General features: G+C 39.8%; 1 protein-coding gene across 1 annotated transcript in view; it reads right to left on the bottom strand.

Moving 5' to 3' along the window:
- Positions 1-16,469: 16,469 nt before the first annotated feature.
- Positions 16,470-26,232, bottom strand: part of fhdc1 (FH2 domain containing 1) — a 48,854-nt gene continuing 39,091 nt past the window's right edge. The window contains exons 10-12 of the mRNA XM_088923662.1: positions 26,049-26,166; positions 25,317-25,481; positions 16,470-22,893 (exon numbers count right to left, since the gene is read on the bottom strand). Of these exons, the coding sequence (XP_088779788.1) occupies positions 20,767-22,893; positions 25,317-25,481; positions 26,049-26,166 (2,410 nt within the window). The 3' untranslated portion in view covers positions 16,470-20,766. The remainder of the gene's footprint in view (positions 22,894-25,316; positions 25,482-26,048; positions 26,167-26,232) is intronic.

The following is a 26,232-nucleotide window of genomic DNA, read 5'->3' as shown; positions in this document are numbered from 1 at the left end:
GTTTAGCAAGACTCACCGTAACAGAACACTGAGCCGATTAACACGGATCCCATGGAACGGGTGGAAATCCATACGGTTCTCACACAACATTCCCAAACTCTGACACAGTTGCAGGTCTCAATTCAACAAATCTCGGCCCACCTGTCGAGCATGTCGGTCACTCCTCCCACTCCAAAACCAACCCCTTCTGCAACACCTTCGCCACCGGTAAGACCCGCCCTGTTATATGTTTCCATGGCGACCCCTGAAAGCTTCGATGGCAACCCCACTAAGTACAGAGCCTTCCTAGCACAATGCTCGCAAATCTTTAAACTGCATTCAGCTAACTTTCCCACCTCGGAAGAAAAATTAGCTTTTGGGATCCCTTTGTTGACTGGCCGTGGTACTGCTTTACTGAAAAGAGGGGCACCCAAGGTTCAGGATTTCGACCTCTTTCAGCAGAAATTAAAGGAAATATTCCACCATCCTTCTACGGGTCAAGATCTTGCCAGTCGCCTTTCCTCTCTTCAACAAGGCAGATGAATAACAGCAGACTATGCTATTGAATTCTTGCACAAAGTTAACATACCGGCTTTCATCAATGATATTTTTCGAGATGTCATACAGAAATGTGTATTACGTCTATTTGGACGACATTTTGATCTTCTCTGACAATTTTCAGGAACACATATCCCATGTCGGAGAAGTTCTCGCCCGGTTGATAAACAAGCTTTATGTTAAACTTGAAAAGAGTGTTTTTCATGTAACCGAAGCTCACTTTCTAGGATGTGATCTCCCCAGAAGGAATTCAAATAGATTCCAGTAAGGTAGCTGCCATAAAAGACTGGCCAACACCCCTGAAATCGAAACAAATTCAACGGTTTCTTGGCTTTGCTAACTTTATCGTAGATTTTCAATTTTAGCTGTATCGTCGCTCCCATTACCACCCTAACTCGGAAGGGACCTGCTCAGGGCAGATGGAACCCCCAGGCTGCAGAAGCTTTTCAGCGGCTGAAACATTTGTTCTCCACAGCACCAATTCTGAAACATCCAGACCCTTCTTTACCCTTTGTGCTTGAAGTGGATGCATCTGGTCATGGGGCAGGTGCCATCCTATCACAGCGCCATGGAGAAAAACTAATTTTACATCCTTGTGCTTTTTTTCTCAAGGAAATTATCAACTGAGATGAATTACAATGTATGAAATCGTGAACTCCTGGCGATAAAACTAGCTCTGGAGGAATGGAGACACTTGCTGGAGGGGGCCCATTTCTCATTTATACCGATCACAAAAACTTGGCCTACTTAAATGCCGCAGACATTTATTTAATTGGTCTGTTTCTGGTCCACTTTCTAATGATCATGTATCTTCTGCTACACTTCTAACTGCTTGTGTTTCTTTGTGATTATTTTGTAATTTGGTATTGCTAAGTGTTTTTACACCTACTTTAAAGTGTTTTAAAATGCTACTTTTATAGCCACTATAAAATATAAAGCTTATTATTGAAGATAAAGAATGAATTCAAACATGGAAATGGATGTAAGCAAGGTAACAATCAGAAAAGTGTGATGTTTGCTGTTCAGGGAATATATGCAGGAGTCTGTTTTCATAAGATGAACCCAAGAACAGGAAAGAGCCAAGCTGTGCAGTAAGATTAAGCGGAGTATCATGAGCGGGGAATGCGGTGTAAGAAGCAAGCAGGCAAAACACAGCTCAGGGTCATAATCCAAACAGGTGAGGCTTAAAGTTGGGTAAACAGAAGTGCAGCACAAAGGGAAATCCACACTAAGAGTTGAGGGGACACAAGCATCATAAAACAAAAGATTCAAAATCCAGGAAACAAACAGCAGGAACTAGAGAAACAGGGAACTCGGGGATAAGCTAGAAACATAGCAAAGTCTATGACAGAGTACCAGAGCACTGCTAGATCACAGGTTAAATAACATGAACTACTGTACCTGAGGTGGTAGTACATTGCCTCCAGGTGGTACAGGTCTTCTGTCGATTAGTATCCACAGTAACTGGTGCTGAATGGCAGGTGAGTGTAGGTGTGGTCGGCTGCCATGTCAATACTAGCATGCCCCACAGGGCACCCAGCAGAGGCATGCATGACCCAAAAAAACATATTTCAGGACTGGTAGGCAGCAGCGTTGTTGGTGAATAGCGCTGCCTACAGTGCTAGAGTAGAGAACATATCCTGGGTTCATTTCTAGCTTAATGCAAATTCTGTGTGAATCAGTATGTTTTCTTTTTGGTTTGCTTTCCTCATACCTTCCAAAACATGCTGGCAAGTTAATTTGGGTCTTTAAATTTCCCTTGCAGGTGTGTATACCCATATCTGCAGTATGCTGATCTCCTATCAAGTGTGTAGTGTTGCGTTGCACCCTGTGCTTTCAGAATAGGCTTCAGCATGCTGTAACATTGGGGCCTGATGCTTTCCTACCGACATTATTAAAGAGAACCAATGTTATTCAGAAATCACTGGTGCAACAGTTGTTCAGGACTGGACTGACCCATGAACTGAAGAATTGTTAATGTAGAGCACATCCACAATGAAGATAGGGTGACAATTAGACCAAGTAATTATAGACCATAAGTCTATTACACGTAAGGTTAAGGAAACTATTAGAACAAAATTGGAGAATTACCTGGAAGTCAGATGCTGGGAAATAGTCAGCATGGATTTTAAAATAATAGGTCATGCTAAACTTGGAGTTTTGAACAAGCAAAAACATTAATGGACTCATATGTTTTCTGTATGGTGCATTCAGATTAACAAGCATGGAAATAAGTGTATGCTGTTAAAATTCTTCAATGCATTAGTAAGACCACATTTTAAATGATTTTCTGCCCTCTACTGGTCAGTGAGAAATTCTAAATTTCAAAAATAATGTAAACCCTTAAAAGGCAGTCCAAAATATTACAGATTCATAGTCTTGCTTCCTTTTATTGCAGAACGAAATGATTGTAAGAACCCCATAATTGTGCACATTCCCCTTAAATATTTCAAAAACTAATCAATCCAGCCTTTTCAATTTAGTTGTATATGTATGATATTCTATAGTAGTAAACTGATAAGATTTTTAAATGTGAACAAATTGTTCTGCAGTTTAAGATTTAAAAATCAATGGTATGGAACAATCCTAGTAATGTAAATCTTGTATTAATGTAAATGTATCCAAACTAATGCTTATCAAGATTGTTCCTGTACTACAATTTAATTAATTGCTGTTTAAATTCCAGTCTTAGTTTTAATAGTATTAGAATTGTGTTTAATTAAGAGCCCTTTATTCAATTATTGAACTTCATTTGAAAAGAATGTGAGTTGCATTTGTATTGAACCTTTTTATTCTCAGCTCCTCTTGGGTATCATTTAAAAAATTAAGATTTCAAGTCTGTACTTAAAGCACTCTTGAATCTCTGGAATACAGTAAGTGGAATAAATCCATTTGCTTTTCAATGGATTACAACTGACACAAAACGCAACTACTAGAATCATGACTGTCTTCAATCATTATGTTAACATTACTTCCCAGCTGTCCCTACTTCGCAGGTTACCCTTCACAAACTTCATTATTTTTTAACATCCTTAACAGACATCTGGCTAGGATTACCTGTCTGTTCTTTGGGTAACCCCAGGATTGAACGTGTGTCAGTGGCATTTTTAAAATAGGCAGACCCAGGAAGACACAACAAAGCCATAACGTACAAATCAGGGCTCTTTGTTTACAATGCATAACAACTAACACACAAAAAATGGTATGTTGTTTAATTTTTAGCTAAGTGATTTGCTGACCTTTTACAGTCCAAAAATGTACTGGTTAGGTTAATTGGCTTCTGGTAGAATTGGCCCTGGTTGGAGTGTGTGCTTGTCTATGTCTGTGTATCTGTGTGTGCCCTGCAATGGACTGGCATCCCATCCAGGGTGTATCCTGCCTTGTGCCCATTGCTTGCTGGGGTAGACTCCAGCTCCCCTGCGACCCTGAATTGGATGAAGTGGTTATAAAATGGATGGATGTGTATGCAATGGAGTGGAATCAAAGGGCTTGTGGTTGAGTAGTTTTGATATATGCCATTAGACTTAGTTATTTACTCAATCTAACCAATCGGTTTCCCATCATTTCAATGGTATATAATCCTGGTTGGACGTAAAAGAAACAGGAAGGCACAGTTGTGTCTTTACTCTAAGTAGTTACTGTAAAGTAGCCCTTTCTGGGGAAAACAAAATCTTGAATAGGAAAATGTACTAACAAAAATACAATTACTAGCCTCTCCTTGTATTGTCTTATAAGATAACTGTTTCCAACAAATGATTACTGATATAAGTATGTTTGGATCATGTTACATATATTATGAAGGGATTTATACTGTACTTGTGATCGTGGCCACACTTTACAATAATAACATCCATCATGTAGTTTAGCCTGATTTGCCTATTGTTGTGTTTTGGGAGGTTTTTCCTAAAATATTGGATCATTAAACCTTTATTTTAGTTTTATCCTTACTCATAAAGCAGGGAATAAAGGAACAGGTAAAGCTTTATTCCTTGCTGAAAGGAAAGGAAAGGGAATAAGCCTATTAATTAGTGACAGCTTTAGGCATTTGGGTGTTACTCTGTAAGATACAGTATGACTAAGATGAAGTTAACACTGGGCTTTCATTTCCCCAGTCAATAAATGTATCAGGTTGCTCACTGTGGATGATCCACCCAGAAAATAAACCATGAAGTCGGCCTTGATCAATGGATTCAAGCATTGTACTTAATTTCATTCAAGGTGTATTTAAAAGCACAGAAACCATGTCTATGTACCCTGGCACATAAAATGATACATATATGTTAATTATTAGACGAATTGGAATATGTGTGAAATATTCAAATACTGTACATAATAGTGGAAATGACACTGACTCTCACTACCGTATCTGCCTTCAAAGCACCATATTCAGACGGTTCGTTGAAATTAAGTTTTTAGTCCTTGAACAATTCAGTTACCGCTTTATACACATCACATGTGACTTATCCCGAACTACAGTATTTAATTTCCGGTTTCAGTTAATAAGGAACGTTAGCGCGTTTGGCTGCCGCTCCTCTCACCAGTTTTTCAGTTTTAAAAAACATTTATCGACTTTTTATTATTTTTTTCTTTCTCTCCCGCCCTGGTTTCTAATTATTTTAATCCACTTCAAGTTGCAATTTACAAACGCGACTTCCACTTGCATTGTGACTGCTGCTTCTACTGCCGACTACTCCCTGATGAAATTGTTCAACCGAGGACTTTTAACCACCTGCTACTGCATTGATTCAAGATTTCCTTCCCATCTTGTTGCATTGTCGCAGATTCATCGAACATGCTTCTAAGGTACACCTCACTGCAACTGAAACTGAATTATTTCCTGGTAAAAGAGACATTTGATGAGTGCTGTAATATTGGGATCCTATGACCGATACTTTACATCCATCACGGCACAGGACGCCATTTCTTTGCTTCGTCTACCTTCTGAGTCTCTATCCCTGCCTCTCGGCACAAGACTGCAAGTCCATCCTGCACCGGCGCCAACCTCAAAAATCTACTCTCACTACCGGGCTTGGAACCCACTCCGCATCCCCCTGGATCCCCGAGACTAGCCAGATCAGCACTACTAAACACCCATTCAGTGAACAATAAGGCTCTTTTTATATGTGACTTTATTACAGATAAAAAAACTGGACTTTCTGTGCTTAACCGAAACCTGGCACAGACAAAACGATGGTCTCCCGTTTAACCAGCTAGTCCCTCCTGGGTACGGGTTGTTTGACCTATCCCGTCTCTCAGGTGGGGGCATCATTATTTACAGTCTTCTTTACAATTTAAGTCCTGTTCCTGTACCTCTTCTCTCTTCTTTTGAGTACCTTGTTTTAAATGTCTCTGTTCCCCACTCTACTATCATTGCCACTGATTATAGGCCACCCAAACCTAACAAAGCCTTTTTAAGTGAGTTTGCTGATTTACTTTCATTTTTATGCCTCAGATTTAAGAGGAACCTTATTCTTGGGTACTTAATATACACATTGACTCAAGGTCTTCCAGTTTGGCTAATGATTTTCTAGCCCTGTTGGGATGCTTTGATCTAACTCAAGTTTGTTCGTAGCCCTACACACAACAAAGGATACACCCTAGACTTAATCGTTGCAAACGACTGTTTCCCACTCCTCTTCCCTTGATCTAGGCCTCTCTGACCACTTAGGTATTCTTTTCAATCTGGAATTACCTGTTTCTACACTTCCCCCTCACACTCAATTGATCAGCCTAGGCCTTCTGTTCTATCCTTTTTATCTTGTTTCTTTAGCACTGATTCTCTAGAGAACAAAATACATTTTCTTAATAGTGCTTTTTTATCTACAGTTGACACCTTTGCTCCTCTAAAAACCTGCACCATCTCTTTTTCTTGCTCTGCCCCCTGGTACAATGACCATCTGCAATCTATGAAGGCAGTCTCCTGGAAATGTGAGCATAGGTGACCTCTTTCTGGCCTAAACATGCATTATCAGGCTTGGAAAGATTACTTGTCTGAATATAAGGATACAATAGTCTGCTAGATCCACCTACTTCTCTCACATCACTGAAAATAACCATAACGACCCCAGACATCTTTTCTCCACCATCAACAGACTGCTAAAGGCTAACTGCCCCACCACATTACCTCCCTCATTGCAACTTTTTAGATTTCTTTAGCTCCAAGATCGACAACATCTGGCATCACATTCTCTCCACAACACATATCATTCCCACACTTCCTCCCTGCTTGTCGAACTTTTCCCTTCTCTCCAACTTCTCCATTATCGACTCTGCATCCCTCAATAAACTAGTTTCACACATGAAATCCACCACCTCTATATTATATCCTGTTCTCACCACTTTATTTCAGTCCTGTTTAACTTCTCTCTGCCCCGTTGTCCTCAGTATAATAAATGAATCCTTGAGCACTGGCATTGTACCAACGGTCCTCAAAACTGCCTCTATTTCCCCCGTGTCAAAAAAGCCTAACATGGCTATGGACAATCTAAACAATTTTCGCCCCATCTCCAGCTTACCATTTCTTGCAAAAATTCTAGAATGTGCTGTCACATTTCAATAACATAACCACCTCATTGTAAATAACTTTTTCGAACCCCTTCAATCTGGCTTCCTTCAACTTCACAGCACAGAAACTGCCCTGGTCAAAGTAACTAATGATCTTCTAATAGCTTCGGATTCTGGTTCTCTATATATCCTCATTCTTCCTGATCTCAGTGCTACTTTCAACACTGTTAACCATGACATCTTACTTTCTCATCTTGAGACTGTGTTTGGAGTTTCAGACACTGCTCTCAAATGGTTCAAGTCTTACCTCACTGATTGCTGTCACTTTGTCTCTCTTGGCGGATTTAGATCTGAAATTGGTCTCGTTAAGTCTGGTGATCCTCAGGGCTCAATACTGGGTTCTCTACTTTTCAACATTTACATGTTTCCACTTTAGATTACATGGCCTCAACTATAATTTCTAAGCTGATGATAAATATACATCCATACCAAACCTGACACTGATGTGGCTGTCTCTATTCTATCTAATCTCTGACATAAAAACTTGGATGACTCAATTTCCTTCATCTTAACTGTGACAAGACTGAAGTCATGCTTATTGGCACCCCCCATTAACTTTGTAAAGCCCATCCTGTAGCCCTGTCTGTGGATGGTACTGTATGTGAGCTTCAGTCTAAATTGAGAAACCTCGTGATATTTGATTCAGTGTTAACATTCAATTCACATGTGCAGCATATTGTTAAAACATCTTTCTTTCACCTCAGAAATATTGCTAGACTACGTCCTATGTTATCACTAACTGTGGCTGAAAAGCTGATCAACGCATGTGTCTTCTCCCAAATTGACTACTGTAATGCTCTACTCTCTGGGGTATCTAAATCCATATTGAACAAACTCCAGTATGTCCAAAATTCGGCAGCCAGAATCCTGACCAGGTCTAGTGCAAGTGATCACATTACTCCTATCCTGGAGTTCTTGTACTGGCTTCCTGTCAAATTTCTTGTCAACTTCAAAATCCTTATGCTCACCTAAAAGGCTCTGCATGGCTTGGCACCTCAGTACCTGTCTGAGCTATTATCACCCTACTCCCCATCTTGCAACCTTCTCTCCTCTAATTCTGATCTCCTAACTGTCCCCAGAGCCCATCTAGACTCTATGGGTGAGAGGGCCTTCTCCTGTTATGCCCTAAGCCCTAGAACTCTCTCCCCAAGGATATCAGAGAGTCACCTTCTCTAAACTCCTTCAAATCCAGACTGAAAACCTTCTTCTTTAGAAGAGCCTTTACTTAACAAGTTCCATTCTTTACCCCTCTGCTCCTACTGTATTTAGTACCACCATCTACTGTCTCCTCTTCGTATTCTCATCATGTTTATCTTGTGTATTTTTTGTTTATTTTTAATTGTTGTTGCTATTGTCATTCTATAAAGTGCTTTGAGAAGCCACCTTTAAAGGTGCTATATAAAATCAAGTTTATTATCATCATCATCATTATTACAGTATATAATTGAGCTCTGACATGGGTAACAACAAACATTTATTAATAAAAGCCTCTAGATGGTTTTTTGTTCAGATGGCTTAGTCACAGATAGTCATATTTCAAGTATTATTTTCAACAAAATATAGCTAAGAGCATATAGTATTAGTATGGTTTTACCAGCTTTGCAGTAACATGTTAACTCAAATTAACATAAAGGGCTGAAAGGCTTGCTGTCATTAGTACAGTTACCTTTCTTATGTTGTTCTGTTCTTTTCCAGACAACATCAGGCATATAAATATAGTATATAAATATGAAGTATAAACATTTACAGTATATATATACACTGTACATTGATATACTTTGATCAATTAAGTTAGCATTATGAAGCCAAATTGAACACTTGACAACATAATATAGAATAAATGTGACAATGTACTGTACATGGTCTCATAATTATTTAAATTCTACTACAGGTGCAACAGGTAACTTAAAATGTGCAGTATGTTTTTTAAAGCAGATCATAGTATTTAAGCAGCTACTGTAATAGGCACTGTCACATATGAAAAATGTATACTTTAGACTTAAAATAAACATGAGTACCTGTTACTATATTTGTAGTATTATTCACTGTAGTGATCAACAAACACCCAATACAACAAAGTTCCCCAGTTTTAAAACAAACATTGAAAAAGACATTCCTGAACAAGAAACCTTTCAACACCCTAAATAAACAAAGTTAAGAGTCATGTCACCACCCTTTACACACTGTGTGCCAGAAAGACTGAAATAATTAGAAACGGGTATCCTTAGTAGAAATTCTGTAGAGAACAGTTTTACACGGAAAATTTGAAGTAATAAAATACAAACTACAGGGGGCGCCAAACCCCTGCTTGTAATTATTTGGGAATTTGTTGTTGCCTCAACCATCAGTTATCAGGAAGTCCCTTATACCTAGTCAGGTTTGTGGTAACCTGGAGCCAATCCAGGAAGCACAGGACATAAGGCAGGATTACACCCATCGCGGGGTACAAACACTCAAGGACAACAATTAACACAGCCACTCTATCAATGGAAGGTTGGAGGAAACCAGAAATAACATGCCTACACAGGGAAATCGTGCAATTTAGAAATAATTACAGCATATATCCCTGAAATAGGTTCCATAAATGTGGAGTGCAAAATACTTCATAAACTGGGTTTCAGTTGTTATTCTAAGTACAGCACTGCAGTATCAGATTTGGATAAACATTTTGGACAAGTTACTTAGAAAGAAACCCAAATCTAGTAATGCAGGTTAGTTGCTGGACGTAAATGAAGGTCTATTTATAGCTACTAACAGAGGAGATGTTTTGTGACTGAAAAAAAAAAACACAAGTTCCCTGTAACGAACAGTTCTCTCCAGACCTTATACGGACGACACAATCTGGGGTTGAGGGAGAAACACAGGGGAAAAAGCCATGCAGGAATCGGGAACGAATACGAAGGGGCGTGTCCAAGGTGCGCAGGTGTCCAGGGGGGTGAGTCCGGGGCAAACAATCCAGAGGTAATCCAAAGATGGGCAAAGTCCAAAGCCGGGCGGTCCATCCGAGAACAGACAGGTTAAAAACAGGAACCGGGTCAGAACCGGCGGGGGGGGGGGGAACGGAAACAGAAACAGAAACAAACTCAAAAACATAACAGAGCCAGGAAAATACAGGTCCCGGGCTCGCACGATATGGAAATCAGATGCAGATCCCCGAACTGCCTGAGTGTCTGGCTTTTAGTTTTAAGGGGGACGGGAAGGAGGCTGGAACAAGGAGCAGGTGCGGTGGATGAGTAACAAACTAGGAAGGGCTGGAGCGTCCTTAAGAGGAGGGGTTACGAACGTGACATTCCCTCTCTGTGGCAGCCGAATGACATAAAGATTTTTAATGACTTGTACAATTCCAGCTTTCGGGCTTTTTACACTTGTGGCGTAATATCTACATTAAAGAGAGGAACAGGATTGCACTCTCAAAAATACAAAGTCATGAATGGTACATCTAATTGTATTTACACTTATCGTAAATTTTGTGTAGGGTGCCATTTGTTAAAGACATCCGCTTAGCAAATTCTTCTCAATAATTGCACTCACCAACATTAGACGTGATGTTATTTGCAAATTAAAAATAATTTAAGCCAAGTCGGCAACACACACAAGACTGTCAGAATGGGTTTCTTACAAATGTTGATGTCTTTCTTGTCTGTAAAAAGCAGATGGGACAAAACATGGTGCCGAATTTGCAATTCTGTACCATTCTTGGAATGCATGGAAACAGAGTGAGGATAGCAAAAAGTACTGTATGATAGGTACAGAGTGCATAGGCTTGTCTGCAGTCATTAGCCTTTGAAAGGCTGTTTTATTGTGCCAGCTCAATAATCAATGGAGACAGTGTTTGCATGTTTGTGTTAAGATACAATGGATTTTTTTCTCCTGTTTCCTTTTTTCATTTGGTTCCTTAACCCTTTACCTGTTATTCATGCAAGTGAAATTCAGATACACAAACTCGCTCCAGAGTCCAGCTCCTCACTCCTCACTGACAAAAATGTGAGAAAATAATGGTTACATAATTTCATCACTTCTCGTTCAGAATAATGACACCCTGATATTTCTGTAAGTATCTCTGCTGGCAGTTGAACGCGTGGTCAGACGATTAAATGATAGTGCCTTAAGCATAATGTTGGTGTCTTGGGATATTTCTAATATGTAGAAAGACCTTTATCTATATACTGAACACTTAATGACCAATTACTGAACACTTGCTGAACAGTTAATGACCACATTTTAACTTAACCTTATGGAAACGCTGTCATTCATAAATTCATCTTCATGTCAAGAAGAGGGTGAATGATGGTGCAGTGCTTGGCATTGCTGCTTTGTGGAACTGGGGCCTTCAATTCCAGACCTGGAGTGCTATCTGTGTGGAGTATGTAAGTTCTCCCAGGGTTTCCTCTGGTTGCTCTGGTTTCCTCCCATAGTCCAAAGACATACTGGTAGGTTAATTGGTTTCTGAGAAAACTGGCCCTGGTGTGAGTGCGTGCCAGTCTGTGTCTGTATCTGTGTATGCCCTGCGATGGACTGGCTCATATCCAGGGTGTACCCTGCCTTGCGCCCAACGCTTCCTGGGTTAGACTCTGGCTCCCCCATAACCCTGAATTGGATAAGCGGTTGTTGAAAGTGATGGGATGAAATGTGAAATGATGAGAATTGTAAATTCTATATCATGGCACTACACTAAATTTAAATTCAAATTCAGAGTGTTACATCGTGGTGTGCACCAAGAAATATGACTGCAGATTTCCTATATAAGGCACCCAAACAGTGCTTACAATCACTTTGCTGCCACATTTCCATAAAAGGCCTACAAAAGTTATTTGAAATACATCATCATAGACTGGGCACCAGGAACAGATTAAAACTGAAGGTTTTGTATTATGTGACATTTCAGTTTGCTGCATCAAAGCATGAATGTGACTTTCCTAAAGAGAAAACTGATATCCATTATGTGGCATATACTGTACTTTATTGTTATACAAGGTATCGGACACTAATAGCTGCTGTATTTGTTTAATAACATGTCATTTTATTATTATAAGTTTTCTGTAAAATATTAAATAAAATAAATATCTGTATTTCTTCAATAAAACAGATATAAAAACACTTTCACATTAAATTTCATATGTTAAAAAGATAGGAATGGAGAGTAAATGATCAGACTATTAATATTAACTGCAAGGCTGACAAATCAAACTCTAATAAAAGACCACAGTGTTACAAGATTTTACTTCTTGTGATCTCTATTCTAATATACTGCACAAGCTGTATATACAAATCTGCCACAAATTTTGTGGCCATAAAAATAAAAGTACAAGGCACAGGTGGCTGCATTGGAAGATTCTATATTTGGGATATATTATACAGTATTTGATCTAGCACAGTAAGGACAACTCATTACAGATTTGAACAAATTTAATGTATATCACTTGTAAGGTATAATACCACACCATACCATACCTTTCGCATATGGTTCATATTGAGTTCAGGTTTTGTAGATTAGGTATTCCATACCTATACTTGATATGTGACTACTGTTTCACATACACCACTATAGAGAAATACAGTTTGGATGTCTCACATCTGCTACTTGACTATATAATGTCATCCTTTAAAAAAATCTTAATTGACCAGGCCTTTGTGAAAAACAAAATTAAGCTACAGTACATTGCATTATAGTTACATACTGTATACATGATTATAGATTCTTTGTGGAGATCTAACCTTTGTACTGGTGATGAGCTTCCAGCTGTGGGCTTCTAGCCAGAATCAAAACTACAGTAGTATGATCTCATATACTGTATGTTTTGTTTTTATGCAAAGCTAGGTGTTGAACAGACTAGTAATTCTCATGTCAGAGACCCTGGTCTCTAGTCAGCTCTATATTATACAGTATAAGGTATGAATGATAACTACATGGTTAACCTTTAGTTTAGCTTGTGTTTTAATGTCTAGATCACCTGCACTTGCACATTTCAGGTGGTGTTGGATGTTCTTCCCCAGTGAAAGATAACTTTGAAAGTATGGAAAATCCTGTACCATGCATGTACCGCAGCATGGTCAGTATACTAGGGTTCAGTGATTGAAGTCAGTGTGGTTTTTGTCTTTGGAGATTAAATAAATTACCATCCATTTGGTAAATCATGAATATAAGCTCTGCAGCAACAGGAACATTACAGGAAACAGAGTTAATTGCGTTGGTGACGATCACTATTTTGCTTCTGTCACTATTAAATGGATATCAATGGACTTGGATCACTTGGATGCTGGGGAGAAAAGACCTGTTTGTGAAATTTTCTTTGTGGAGAAACCATTGAATGCCAGCTCCCTCACATACCATTACAGAGGGAATCTTTGATCCAATGACATGAAGACGACTATTGGACACCTCATTCTGCTGCAGCCATTGAGATATTCCAGGAGGATTTGGTTGCCAGGGTTCGGTTTGCTGAGTGTCCAGGATGCAAGAAACTTAACTGTCCTTTATGGTAATCAAAGTGGCTGCAGTACTGAGTAAGTTCGTCCTGTTCTGTTCTTACTCATTGCTCTGGTTCCATAGTGAGGACTTTTCTGCTTTTCAAAAACCATTGAATAAAAGTTGTGATTTCAAAGAAATCAGAATTTTTGCATAAAGTATACTTATTTCTTTGTATACAGTATGTGACACTACATTTAAATATTGAAATTTTATTTAAGTGTATGTAACACAGAAGTAACACAGTATTTTCACTGTAATTACCTATAATTTTAAATTAAATGTAAGTTTTGACATTCCATTTCAGACTTTAGTAAGTAGGTAAGTTTAAAACATCTAAATGAATTTCAATCAACAATTTCAGTCTTTGAAAATGAAAAATGTTAATTTATAGACAAAATGGTTTTAAATGCCTTGTAGCTGGGATGCCAAGGGGAATGCAGGCTCCTTAACCTGCATTCCCCTTGCACACCAACTACGTCACTACACGGTCTGAAGCAGCCGTAATACTGAAATGCGCACAAGTAAAGGCAGATTATCTAAGCCTGTTGCCAATTAACTCATCTCATTCCATCAGGTATCAAATCCTGGCTGTTGAATGCATAGTCATTCTTTCCACTTGAGTCTCAGCATTTTTGTTCTCTCAGTATTTGATCTTCCAGCTCTGAATGTTTCATTTGACCTCAACTTCTGATTTTTTTCCCTTCCTGGTGCTTTTCCCTGAATAGCTTTATGTACTTAGAAACTTGCCTGGGCTCTAGACCACTCTTTGGAAAGACCACATTACTGTTTATGATAAACTAGCTTTGACCTCTGCTTTCTCGACTATGATTTTGGACTGCACTGACTTTACATCCTGCACTCACTCACAGAGTGGATTTTCTCGCAAACATCCTAGTTGGTGAGTACATCGACATAACAGAAGCAATTTTGGAATCATTTTAATAATACATTTACAGTATACTACATGGCAACTTGGTAGTGGGTATGTTTCTGCACTCAATAGTGGTGGGTTGTGAGTTCAAGTCCCTAAGCTCTGGTCTGATGAGCTGATGTGGCTTGGATGTGAAATTACCAGCCTACATATGTATTACAGTGAGTAATGCATATGTAGGCTGTACAGTACAGTATTACTCTTGCCAGAAGTATTGAGATATGTCACGAAGTGTTCTTTCAGGGCCCTATGCAGACAACACGATCCGGAAGGAAGTGAAGAAAACACGGGGAAAGAGGCATGCAAGGGGCTGGAAGGAAAACAGGGGGCGTGTCCATGGTGCGCTGGTGTTCGGGGGAGGTGTGGCCGAGGCAAACAGTGCAAGGGAGTCCGAGGCAAATCCGAGAGTGTAGCAAATGTCCAAGACCGGGTAATCCATCCTGACAGACAAACAGAGTTAAAAACTGGAGCGGGATCTGGCGGAGGGTCGGGGGAATAAAGGGGGTAACGGGACCAGACGCTCCCTAATCCTAGACCCAGATGGTCAGGACGCCGTTGTGAAGCCTATCCCGTCGAGTCGCTCCTGGACTCGGGGGTAGGCGGGCTTCCGGGGGTCCATCTTCCAAAGCTGAGCCCCGATAGGCAGGAACGTCTGGCTTATATAGCACAGGGGGCTGGAACTGGAGGCAGGTGCGGGAGATAAGCATAAACAAGGCAGGGCTGGAGCGTCCTTAAGAGGAGGGGTTTACGATCGTGACAAGATAGTGAAGTCAAAACTACTTACTTTCACTATGAAATGAATAGTTACAAAGTTACTTCAGTTATACCTCTTGGGTCAACCAAACTGATAGTGTTGAACCTCTTCATTTTCTATTAGGGAAAATGACAATGCCAAAGTTGTCTCTTGTTGGTCAGGTGTTTGTTGTTGGGTCATTAGAACGGAACTGCAGTTGCCTCAAAGAATACCACCTCCTCTGTGAGGCATGGTGGAGGTGATGTCATGACCTCAGGAGTGGCTCACTCTTTATTGACAATGTAAATAATGGTGACATTAGCAGAGTGAATCATGAAGTGTACCTAAATATGCAGCCTGCTTATGTAAAAGCAAATGCTTTCATACACCATGCAGCATCGCAATGACAAACGGCTAATGCAACTAATGAGGTGAACAGGAGAAAAAGAAAATCTTAGACTGGTTAATCTTCAAATACAGGATATATTTTAAATGCTGAAGAAAAAAATAGTCAGCACACCTCAAAAATAGTTAAAAAAAGGCAAAATCAAAGACTGAATTTTACCACTAAAATTTACTTAGTGAATGTGCTAATATTAGGGTCACTTGAAAACACAGGATAGAGAACAAATTATATTTTTGTTTTAATATGATCAAGTGTATAAATGGAATTACTAAAAGTGCATTTTAGAGAGTTATTATCATTAAAATAAATCTCATGATCACATACAAATTGCTTGCCTATAAAGCAAAAATAGTTTTCACTGTCTCTATACATTTGAAGGACACTATATGTTACAATGTTTTGCAGAACACAACAGTGTTCATCATCCTTGATGCTCAGTGCCATTTCTTATTAAATAGCACAAATTATGTACATCTTATACATTAGACAACATCCTCCTTCTTCCTTTAATGTTGTTGGAAATATTGTGTTTAATTGCAACTTACAATATAGAATTTTTTAAAAATTCCACTAGAAATGCAGTGATAAAAGGCATTTACATTTGGGTCATTTTTACCTGCTTTTTCCTATACCAATGTGTAAATCTAGATTTTCTCTCTCTTTGCTGTGATTTATTGATTTCATTTATTTGCAGTAAAAACATGAAAGCTGATGGACGCTGTTCCTAGAAAACAGAACAAAATCAATTTAAAAAATGATCCGAGAGATCAATTTAGCACAAAGCTGTTAATGTACCACTTGCCGTCAATAAACCATAGCCACAATCTAATGCTTCCCCAGCTGTTGTAACATTTTATTATCCACACAAGTTATTCTGCTGCGTGCAAACATCTACATGCCATACACAGAGTTTCTGTTTCATAAGGACACCTCTCACTCGTAGGAAGAAAACATTGTGACAATGCCATTTAAATCTGATCTTCAACTGCATACAAAAATGGAGATTAAAAGCAGGTCACACACACCTTGAAAATACACAGTGATGTTCATTCACAGAAAAAGGACTTGATATGTTCAGAAAAGCTTTAATAGGTAACAATTTGCTGATTAAATATAAATGTCCAGTACTGGTATTTCCTTAACCTACTTCACAATCAAAGACTATAACATGGTATATGTTTAACAATCACAGGACTGATTGTCTATCCCCTTGATGAAGTACAGATCTGAACAATATTTGGATTGCCATAATACCTAAATCATCCCAGTGAGGGCTTTATCACTCTTTTCTCCAGCTGAAGAAAAGAACACCTTGTAGCCAAATATCTAATCCTCAGAATTATGTCTGAGACATGATAATACATTGTCAATTTATAAGACCCCTTACAGCCACATTGTTTTTCAATTTTAAATGTATTTCTTTGTCTGATACAATTGTCTTGGTTATTAAAATATTTATCTTGTCAAATGCCAACACCTAGAAGCTCACTGTACAGATCTCCTGAAAATAAAATAACATTCAAATTTATGTACCATGAATTAGGAAGATTATTGTTCATTTGTATTACTTTTTCTTAATCCAGAAATCAAGCAACTGAACATGAGCAATGGGGGGTATAAGCATTTTCAACTACCAAATCATATTCTGAGAGAATTTCTACTATTAATAACTGAGACAAGACAGCAGAATCTCCCAGCCTTCAGGCCAGATCAAACGACCATCAGTCACTGAAATTGCTAGGATCTGTCTGAAAGCGACCTAACTGAGCTGGGAATGTCATACTGGTAGAAGAGGTTGTCATGGAAGCTGGAGTGATATGGGGGTGTGTGGGAATGGGGATTCCACAAAAGGCCCACTGCTTTTATCAGGTCAGTCTCATAAGAGGCTGATTTATTACTGGGGTCCTCCTGGAACTGAAACATTTGAGAATTAGAAAGAATATTAGAAATAAACCCCAAAAGGAAGCATACATTTCTGCAATTGCTTCCAAATATGGTCATCTTGTTGCAAATTATATTAGTGTTAGCCTAATGAATACAGCCAAGATAAAACTAGAGTTCACAGTAAGTGGCTATAATTTATAACCCTTTTTATAACCATTTACGAATTTCCTTTCACATTAGCTTGGCTTATTTTGCACAAGTTTCATTTGCTTAGCAGAGCACAGCACACAGACTGAAAAAAAGGAGAAGGCATCCGCTACAAAAATGCCTCAACAGCAAGCTGCAGCCTCTAATTTAGTAGAAGGTATGCAGAGCTTTGTATGTCTGTATTCACCTTGAATTTTAAACAAGGGATTTTCTTTTCATTAGAGCTTGAATGATTCTTGACAGTTGATCAAGAGAATATAGGGCACCGCTGTACTAGTGAGGTTTCATTTATGATGAAACAGCAAAATACCTGATAAGAACCTCAGATTTAATTATGAAGAGCCAGAAACAGTAGTCCTCTCAGAGCTCAAGGACATACCCTACAATACTACTGTACGAAGGGCAGAACAGTTCAACTTCTCATAATTCATTTTCATGTTTTCTGACATCATACATTTAGAGCACTGGAATATACTATACTTCCTTCAGGCACGTCTCAGGTTTCCCATTTTCTACAATCAAGTCATCAAGAGATTACAATCTGCAATACTAGAACAAAATGAAGTGTAATTGTCCAGGGGAAAAAGTATCAAATGCTACTGGAGTTACTTTTAAATATTAGAAGAAACAGAGGAAGAAAAGAGTACAGTATCAATAAAGGTTGTAACTGTATCATGCATTTTGATTTAATAATTGCACGGTACACTAATCATTCAAGATTATTCACATACAGAATGATCATTATTGATATTCAATGCCACTGCTGTCTCAGAGTAATGCAGGCAAGCCTGACAGTGATCAATTAATTCTCACACATTTAATAGTATTGACAGGTACGGAAGATTCACAAAATTATCAGTAAAAAAGTTTTGATGGTATGGAGTAAATTACACAATGGTTAGCACACTTAGAACAGGTTCAATAAATTGGGACATTTGTTTCCAAATATAAACCTTTTCAGGTTTCCAAAAATAAACATTTCCAGAAACTTAGAAAGAAAACATTTCATATAAAGAGTACATAATCAGTTTATAATGCAAAATGCATTTTAAATAAATGGATTTAATATAAATACAGTATACCACAGTACAACCAATATTGTTAGCAGGCTAGACTATTACAAATGGGAATCTTTAAGGTTACCTTACTATAAATAAAGCCATTCAGTTGCAGAAGTTCTGAATCTTAGAAAAAATTATTTGGAAATAGGTTACAGCAATAAGGCTTAAACTGTACTTGATATAAGTGAACAGACACCACCTGAGATTTCATGTTGGCTATTATAGTGACAATTTCTAGGAATAATAACAGTATATTGCCACAAAATACGCATACAGACCAGAGGATAATACATTAGTTCTCGAACAGCCATGCCATAAACAGCAGGTCTAGGAAAAATGATGAAAGGGGTGCATAGTTAGCTAATGGGACATTGGTCAAATTAAACAGATAAAATCTCTAAGGCAAAGGATAACCCATTGTTGACTGCTAATAAGGTGACTGCAAGTCTAAAAGGGAAAAGGAGGAAGACGTCTGCCATGGCTGGGTTAGTCCCACACACTAATCCACTGTTGTGGATTCTCATTGTGTTGGCTATCTGAAATGGATATCCTTGGAACCGGCCTAATTAAACCAATTGCTTGGGTCCCCCTCCTGTACATTCTTCATACTGGGCCTTCAAGGCTAGAAACCAACCGACCTTATTTTCACAATATGTAAGCATATTATACCCACTCATACTTTATCAAAGCTACGCACACTTAACAAAATAAATACATACTCTTGCAAGCCTAATCTATTTACTTATGTCATCTCTGTGTACTTCAGGTGACGCTGCAGTAGTCATTCAAGCCTGGTTCAGATGCAATGGAATAATAGGAAGATGTTCCCCATGTGCTAAAAATATCTAACCCACCATCTGCTTTGGTCTTCTAGAGAGGGTGTAATGCAGAGAATGGTGGACTTTTCTCCTCACTAACAAAGTGCTTTTTCTGTTTGGCACAGGCGTGTTAAAAAGGCCAGTGGTGTCACAAACATTACAATTCAGTATTTTGATCAGTATTCCAAAAAACCTCTGGGCAAATTGAATGTAATCAAACAGCTAACAAAGTTCTGACAAGCATTAGTCTGGAAAGAAAAGGGGAATACTATGCTAATCAAACTTTTATATCAGGCAATTAAGTTGAAATTATAAGGAGTATTTTTTATATGGAAACAACACAAAAATGTTACTTCAATGCAGATTTATACAGTCCTTTTTAAATATGTAGCACAAGCATATTCCAGAAAATATCTACTATAATGTGTCTGTCTTATCCACTTTAAAATGGATGCGTCCCTAAACTTAAAATTGCCTGACCCTCTTCAAGCAGCAGTTATACAAAGCCCAAAGTAAGACAGCCATAATATGTGATCTTCAGAGAGAATGATGCCACTGAAGGATATATGGCTTTGCAAAGTATTTATCTTTAGCGCTAAAACCACTGTAAGAACAGAGGAAGCCACAAAGACAGAGCAGCATAACAACATTTCAAGAGCTCCTAAGATGAATGAACTCCTTTCATACAGCTTATTTCATCCAAGTGAGCAGATCAGCAGCATCATGACATGTTCAGTAGTATTTACACTTTGTTAAATTAATAAAAACAATGTTAAAGCAAGTGTAAAGGTTCCTTGGAAAAGACTTGTCATTTGCCTGTTCCTTTCCTTGGAAAGACTGGGGTATTTCACGATATTCACTGGAAAAATCTTTGATGTTCTAACACAGATTCTCAAACATTACACACAGTTCTAAGCCATGGTTTATCATTTTTAATTGTCCTGCAACATCAGTTTTGCACTTATCATGGCTGCAGCAATAATTAAACAGTATTAAAAAAAGCTGGGCTAATTAGCTATCTAAGGACAATGCCACTCTAAAGTTCTTTCCTGTTAAGGCCATGATCAAGTAAAACTATGTAATATTATGGCAAGAAGCAGAAAAGTGAATTAAAAAAACATAAACAAGCTCTACAAAAAAAGAAAGAGTTCACATTCTACTTCCATGTAGGTTTTAGAGATTTGCCTGTGGATATCCTGCTCAAGTCTTTAGACTGGACCACCGACTTCTCGGAAAAGCTGCTACCTTTGCGGGACTGCTCTCTTTTGGGAGGTGGCGTCTCACTGCGATGGGGGTTCCTGTTGGACACTCGGACACTCTGTACTCTCCTCAGTGTGCCCTGGGTGTTTTCTTCATCCCTTGGTGTGAGGGGGGTATTTCCAGTCATGGCCTTGCTCACAGGTTGCCTCTGAGACCCCGTCCTGGTGGGAGTGGCAGTTTTGGAAGGTGTTGTGGGGTTTGAATTTGGGGCCAGGTCCTTTTTCATCCTCCTGGAGGAGGAGGCCACTGTGTTCCGTGCGAAGCTGGGGGTGCTAGCCAGGGCCTTGCCATTGTGAGTGGGAGTCTGAGGCGCACTTCCTGCAGAGGCTGCCTGTGCCTGGGCCAGGGCTCTCATGGTAGAACGACACATTTTCTCCTCAGGCTTGGGCTTGGGAATGTTCCTTACAGGTTTGGCACTGGGCTTTTTCACTGAGGGGGTGCGTGTTTGTTCCCGGGCTCTACCGATGCTGGCTGTGGCTGGGGTCCCTCTCTGAACTTTGGGGTCCTCAGCAGGAAGGCTGGAACGCCGAAGAGTCCTGGGGGTGTGCTCCAATTTTCTAACTGGGGTGCTCTGGTCCCGCTGTGGGTGCCTTGTTTCAGAACTGCTGCTCTCACGGGCTGACAGCTTCTCAGTTTTCTTAACAGAACTACCTAACCTGCTCACTCGTGAAATCGGCACCACTTTCCGCAAATTTTGGCTCTCTGAAGCAGTTAGCATTCTTACAGATCGTCCGGTTCCGCTGCTTCGAGTAGCTGGCAGTTTTGACGTTGGCTTTGTTTTCAAAGGTCCTGTTTTGGTGCTGCTAACGTCTACAGTTTTCTCATCTTTCTTTTCTTCACCTGCCTCACAGCTGTCAGATGCTCCCTCTTCAGTGGTGGCAGAGTGTGTGATAGAAATTGACGGATCATTTGTAGATTCTGATTCCAGGTTGAGAGAAAGTGAACTCTGATCTTTCAGATTATCCTTACCAGGACCCAGGGCCTGGCAGTCATACTCATTGCCTTCCTTAAAAGCAAGAGAATCATCACAGATTTCAGAGTAGTCAAAGGTTACAGAACAGTCTGTTTCTGTGCGATCAACAATGTAAAAAATTGGTCTCTTGTTGGATACCGAATTATCTAAAGGCAGAGGTGTATCACATGTGGTTGAGGAAACAGTGCTATTGTCCTCCTCTTCTTTTTTAGAAGAGGCTGTAAACTGGGAAGATTCCATTTTCCAATCAGACTCTGTTCTGGGGGAGCTCTTAGTAGAAGGAGAGGCATCATCAGGAATCTTTGACGCATCTTTGTCTATTTCTAAATCAGTCACAACAACATCTCCTTGATTTACAAAGTGAATATTATTGTTGTTTGGAGTGACAAGGTCAAATGCTTGAAGTCCTTGGACCAAAGTGTGCTTGGTCACGCTGACATTAATTTGCCCACAACTGATGCCTTTTGTTTTCTGAAATACATTCATGTTTAGGCCATTTCTGTTCACACCAAGACTTTCTGAAACAGTAGCATAATTATTGTTACTGTTCAAAATCGGATCTTCATTGATATTCCCATTAAATGCAACAGCAGGAATCTGGGGGGTAGATTCCTTGTCTGCACATGGGGTTGTAACTTCCTTCCCATGTAAGTGCTGGCTTTTCACACCCAGTTCGCGATTGTCATCCTGGGAATCCATCCAGGCTGTGCTCTTCCTAGCAAGGCGACTGGAGGCTCTGGGAAGGCTGTTGAACTTAGTGGGATCCTCTGCGCTGGACCCCTCCAGGAAGCTGCGGAGCTCCCGGTCGGCCATGACCGCCAGAGAGTGCCTGGAGCGCTTGACGCTAGAGGAGCGGGCCAGCGGGCTGTAAGGCCGCTGCTGCAGGAAGTCCAGCAGGCCTTCCTTGGTCAGCATTTCCACATCATTCTCACTGCTGCTGCGACCGAAACCTCCGCCACGTTCCCCGCCTGCCCACGAGTGACGCTTCTCCTCCAGCTCCCGCAGCCTCCTCTGTCTGGCAGCCTCCTTCAGGTCCCGCTCGAGGTTATCCTGCAGGGAGAGGGAGACATGTGAGTGCACAGGACCATAGTGCACAAGCTACTCCTTGTACCCTGGTCCCCTGAAAGAACAAAGCCGCCACCACCTAATGGAAGATCTCTACCCTCAGGGGCAGGAGACTGAGTGTTTATACCAACGCTGCCAAGAGAACAGTTACAGGTGATAGCAAATACAACCACGAGGCGAGATAAAGCTCGGGTTTCCTCCCACAGTCCAAAGACTCGCAGACTAACTGGCTTCGGGGAAAATAGGCCCTAGCAAGCAAGGATAGGCTCCGGGGCCCCCCAGCTGGAATTGGATGAAGAGGCTTGAAATAGCAGGTGTGAGCCTGGTCAGTACCTGGATGGGAGACCTCCTGGGAAAAACTAAGATTGCTGCTAGAAGAGGTGTTAGTGGGGCCAGCAGGGGGCACTCCTCACCCTGCGGTCCATGTGGGTCCTAACGCCCCAGTATAGTGACGGGGACACTATACTATAAAAAAGGCGCCATCCTTCGGATGAGACATAAAACTGAGGTCCTGACTCACTGTGGTCATTAAAAATCCCAGGGTGTTTCTCGAAAAGAGTAGGGGTGTAACCCCGGCGTCCTGGCCAAATTTCCCATTGGCCCTTACCAATAATGGCCTCCTAAAAATCCCCATCTATGAATTGGCTTCATTACTCTGCTCTCCTCCCCACTAATAGCTGATGTGTGGTGAGCGTTCTGGCGCACTATGGCTGCCGTCGCATCATCCAGGTGGGGCTGCACATTGGTGGTGTTGGAGGGGAGTCCCCATTACCTATAAAGCGCTTTGAGTGGAGTGTCCAGAAAAGTGCTATATAAGTGTAAGCTATTATTATTATTATTATTATTATTATAAATATAGGGTGGCTCTCTCAAGAACTGTTGCGTGGCCTTCTGGAAAATGCTGGCATAAGTGTAACCAGAACCTGGATGCCCAAGCCTAAGAGCCAGGAATGCTGTGCTGTCACTTAGCCAGAAACTTGTCATGTTACATATTGTCCACTAGCACATTCACGGCATGGTCACTGGACCCAAATACATACTGTAACACAAGGATCATGGCCATCCTGCAGGAGAAGCTTCTTCCCACAGGTGTTACAACTGTGAATACTGGCCACAACATCACAATGTAAGCTTCAGGCAGATAAGCAACTGAAATACGGCTCTTATAATCTCCCATCTTTTTTATATTCCTTATATTATAAGGTCATAAAAAAAAAACTTGCGATATAATCAAAGTTAAAAGCCCTTGAGTCCTTTGACATGTTTTGGAATAGGTGCTCCATGTAATAAAAATAATAATAACCAGACTGCCACATCCACAGCACATAATGTATAACTTCCTTCTTCTTGCCTCTTTATGGCAGTACGATAAGTAATAAGGACCTCAGAGTAGATCACATAGCAAAGGGGGGGCTGCTCATTTTTATGGCATCCTCTAGGTGATAAAAAAGACCTGAAGTCCTAGGCAGTAGACAATACGGAGCATGGAGGTGTGTATAAGTCAGCACAATACAAAAGGGTGAAATGACATACATAATATATGTACAGATACACAAAGGTACAAATAAACAGATTTACAGATAAACAAAGTACTGAATATATAGAAAGATGCATGATGGCACACACTATATAAAGAAGAGTACAAAGTACACAATATAGAGAGAGGTGTACAGAAGACACAGACTGCTGGAGGAGGAGGTGTAAAGATTCACTGGTATGCACAGAGTGAGAGGCGAATCATTGGGGCACGCCTGTGGTGGATGAAGTGGATCCCCTCCTACATGTTAAACTGTTTTTAGGATCCATTTATGACCTTCCTCAGATCCTCAGACTCTTTTCCTGCATGAGAAGTAAAACCAGCCCCTGTGTTTATTTTGTACTATATAGAATACTCGTCTTGGCACCTGCATGATCCTGTCAAATGGTTCGATATTCTTACTTTTTATTTTATTAGTGTCACACTGTCAACAGAAGTTTTATTTTAACTGAACCTATGGAGTTCAATGGAAGAATGGAGGGATAATGACAAACAAGAAAATTTTTGTCCTATGGCCAGGCGGCTACCCCTGTACAAAACAGGTTAAGATAAAAAATATATTCCACTTAAAATGCTCAATAATTATTATCAAACCTGATTCTTGGATGCTGTTATTTCTTGTGAAATGCTAAAAAACCCATGCGTAATTAAGTATGTTTAAAAAAACAATTAGTTTAAGTTCAGGGCTTTGACACTTTTTATCAACACAATGTATTCCTAACCAAGTCAACCTGTTGGAAGCATAACATCTATATGCTGTATATTCCTACACATTAATAGTAATATTAATGAAAAAAACAAACTAAAAAATGCAATTATTTTTTGCCTGTCAAAACACAAGAAAGGAGAAAACAGCTTCCCAGCTATCTACCTTAACAGCCTTTTTGAATTTGAGACAGAAATCCTGGAATATCTTGAAGCACTCGTCCAGTTTAAAAGTCTCTTTGTCTTCACAGAAGAAATCGATGAGAGCATTGCCTTCCTTGCGCAGTTCGAGCTGGTGCCTCTTCAGGTCCTGCAGGGTTTGCTCTGAACTCTGGAGCAAAAACAATGGCATAGCTTCTTCAGCAAGACAGCACAATGAGCTATGAAGCAAACACAACTCACACACCTCTCATCAAGCCATTGTTACCAACATCTGTAGAAGAACTGGAGACGATGCATGGGTAGGCACTTGTGCAACTCATATGGATCGAAAGAGGGGTATATTCGTATCCTTTTAAGGAACCCATTACACCTTCACACAATAAAGGATTTGTTTTCAATTTTAAGGGTTTGACAGGTGCAAAGATTCAAACTGAATTTCATGCTAACATCTTTCGGCCACAGCACAACACAATTCCAGTCAAGAGAAAAATATCATCATTGAATTACTATAATTATCCCAAACAAATAGGGTAGTTGATGGTATGAAGTTCAAACATAAGATTGTGAGGCAAACAAGAAGACTTACAAGGCAGATTAAAGATAAGGAAGATGGTTATTTATTACTTTTATCCATTACATTAATTTTTGAGATAACAAAATTAATGCATTGTTCGCTTTCTCAGTGGTGCCAATGTTTATAGGTGGAACCCAGTGTGGTTGTGTGTTTTGTACTCACCTGTAGAAACTCATCCAACTGCTGCAGCAGCTCTGTATCCTGTTGAATATTTTCTTCAAGTGATTTAGTTCTTGTGGACAATGACTGCAACTCCACTTCAATGTTTTCCACTGATATTCTGTAAATCAGTCAAAATACAACAATTATTCAGGTACATTAAACATTTAAATGACAGTATTTTGAA

The sequence above is a fragment of the Atractosteus spatula genome, chromosome 1, assembly GCF_055471065.1.
Source record: "Atractosteus spatula isolate fAtrSpa1 chromosome 1, fAtrSpa1.hap1, whole genome shotgun sequence".
NCBI classification, from domain to species: domain Eukaryota; kingdom Metazoa; phylum Chordata; class Actinopteri; order Semionotiformes; family Lepisosteidae; genus Atractosteus; species Atractosteus spatula.
This window is presented reverse-complemented; position numbering and strand designations above follow the sequence as displayed.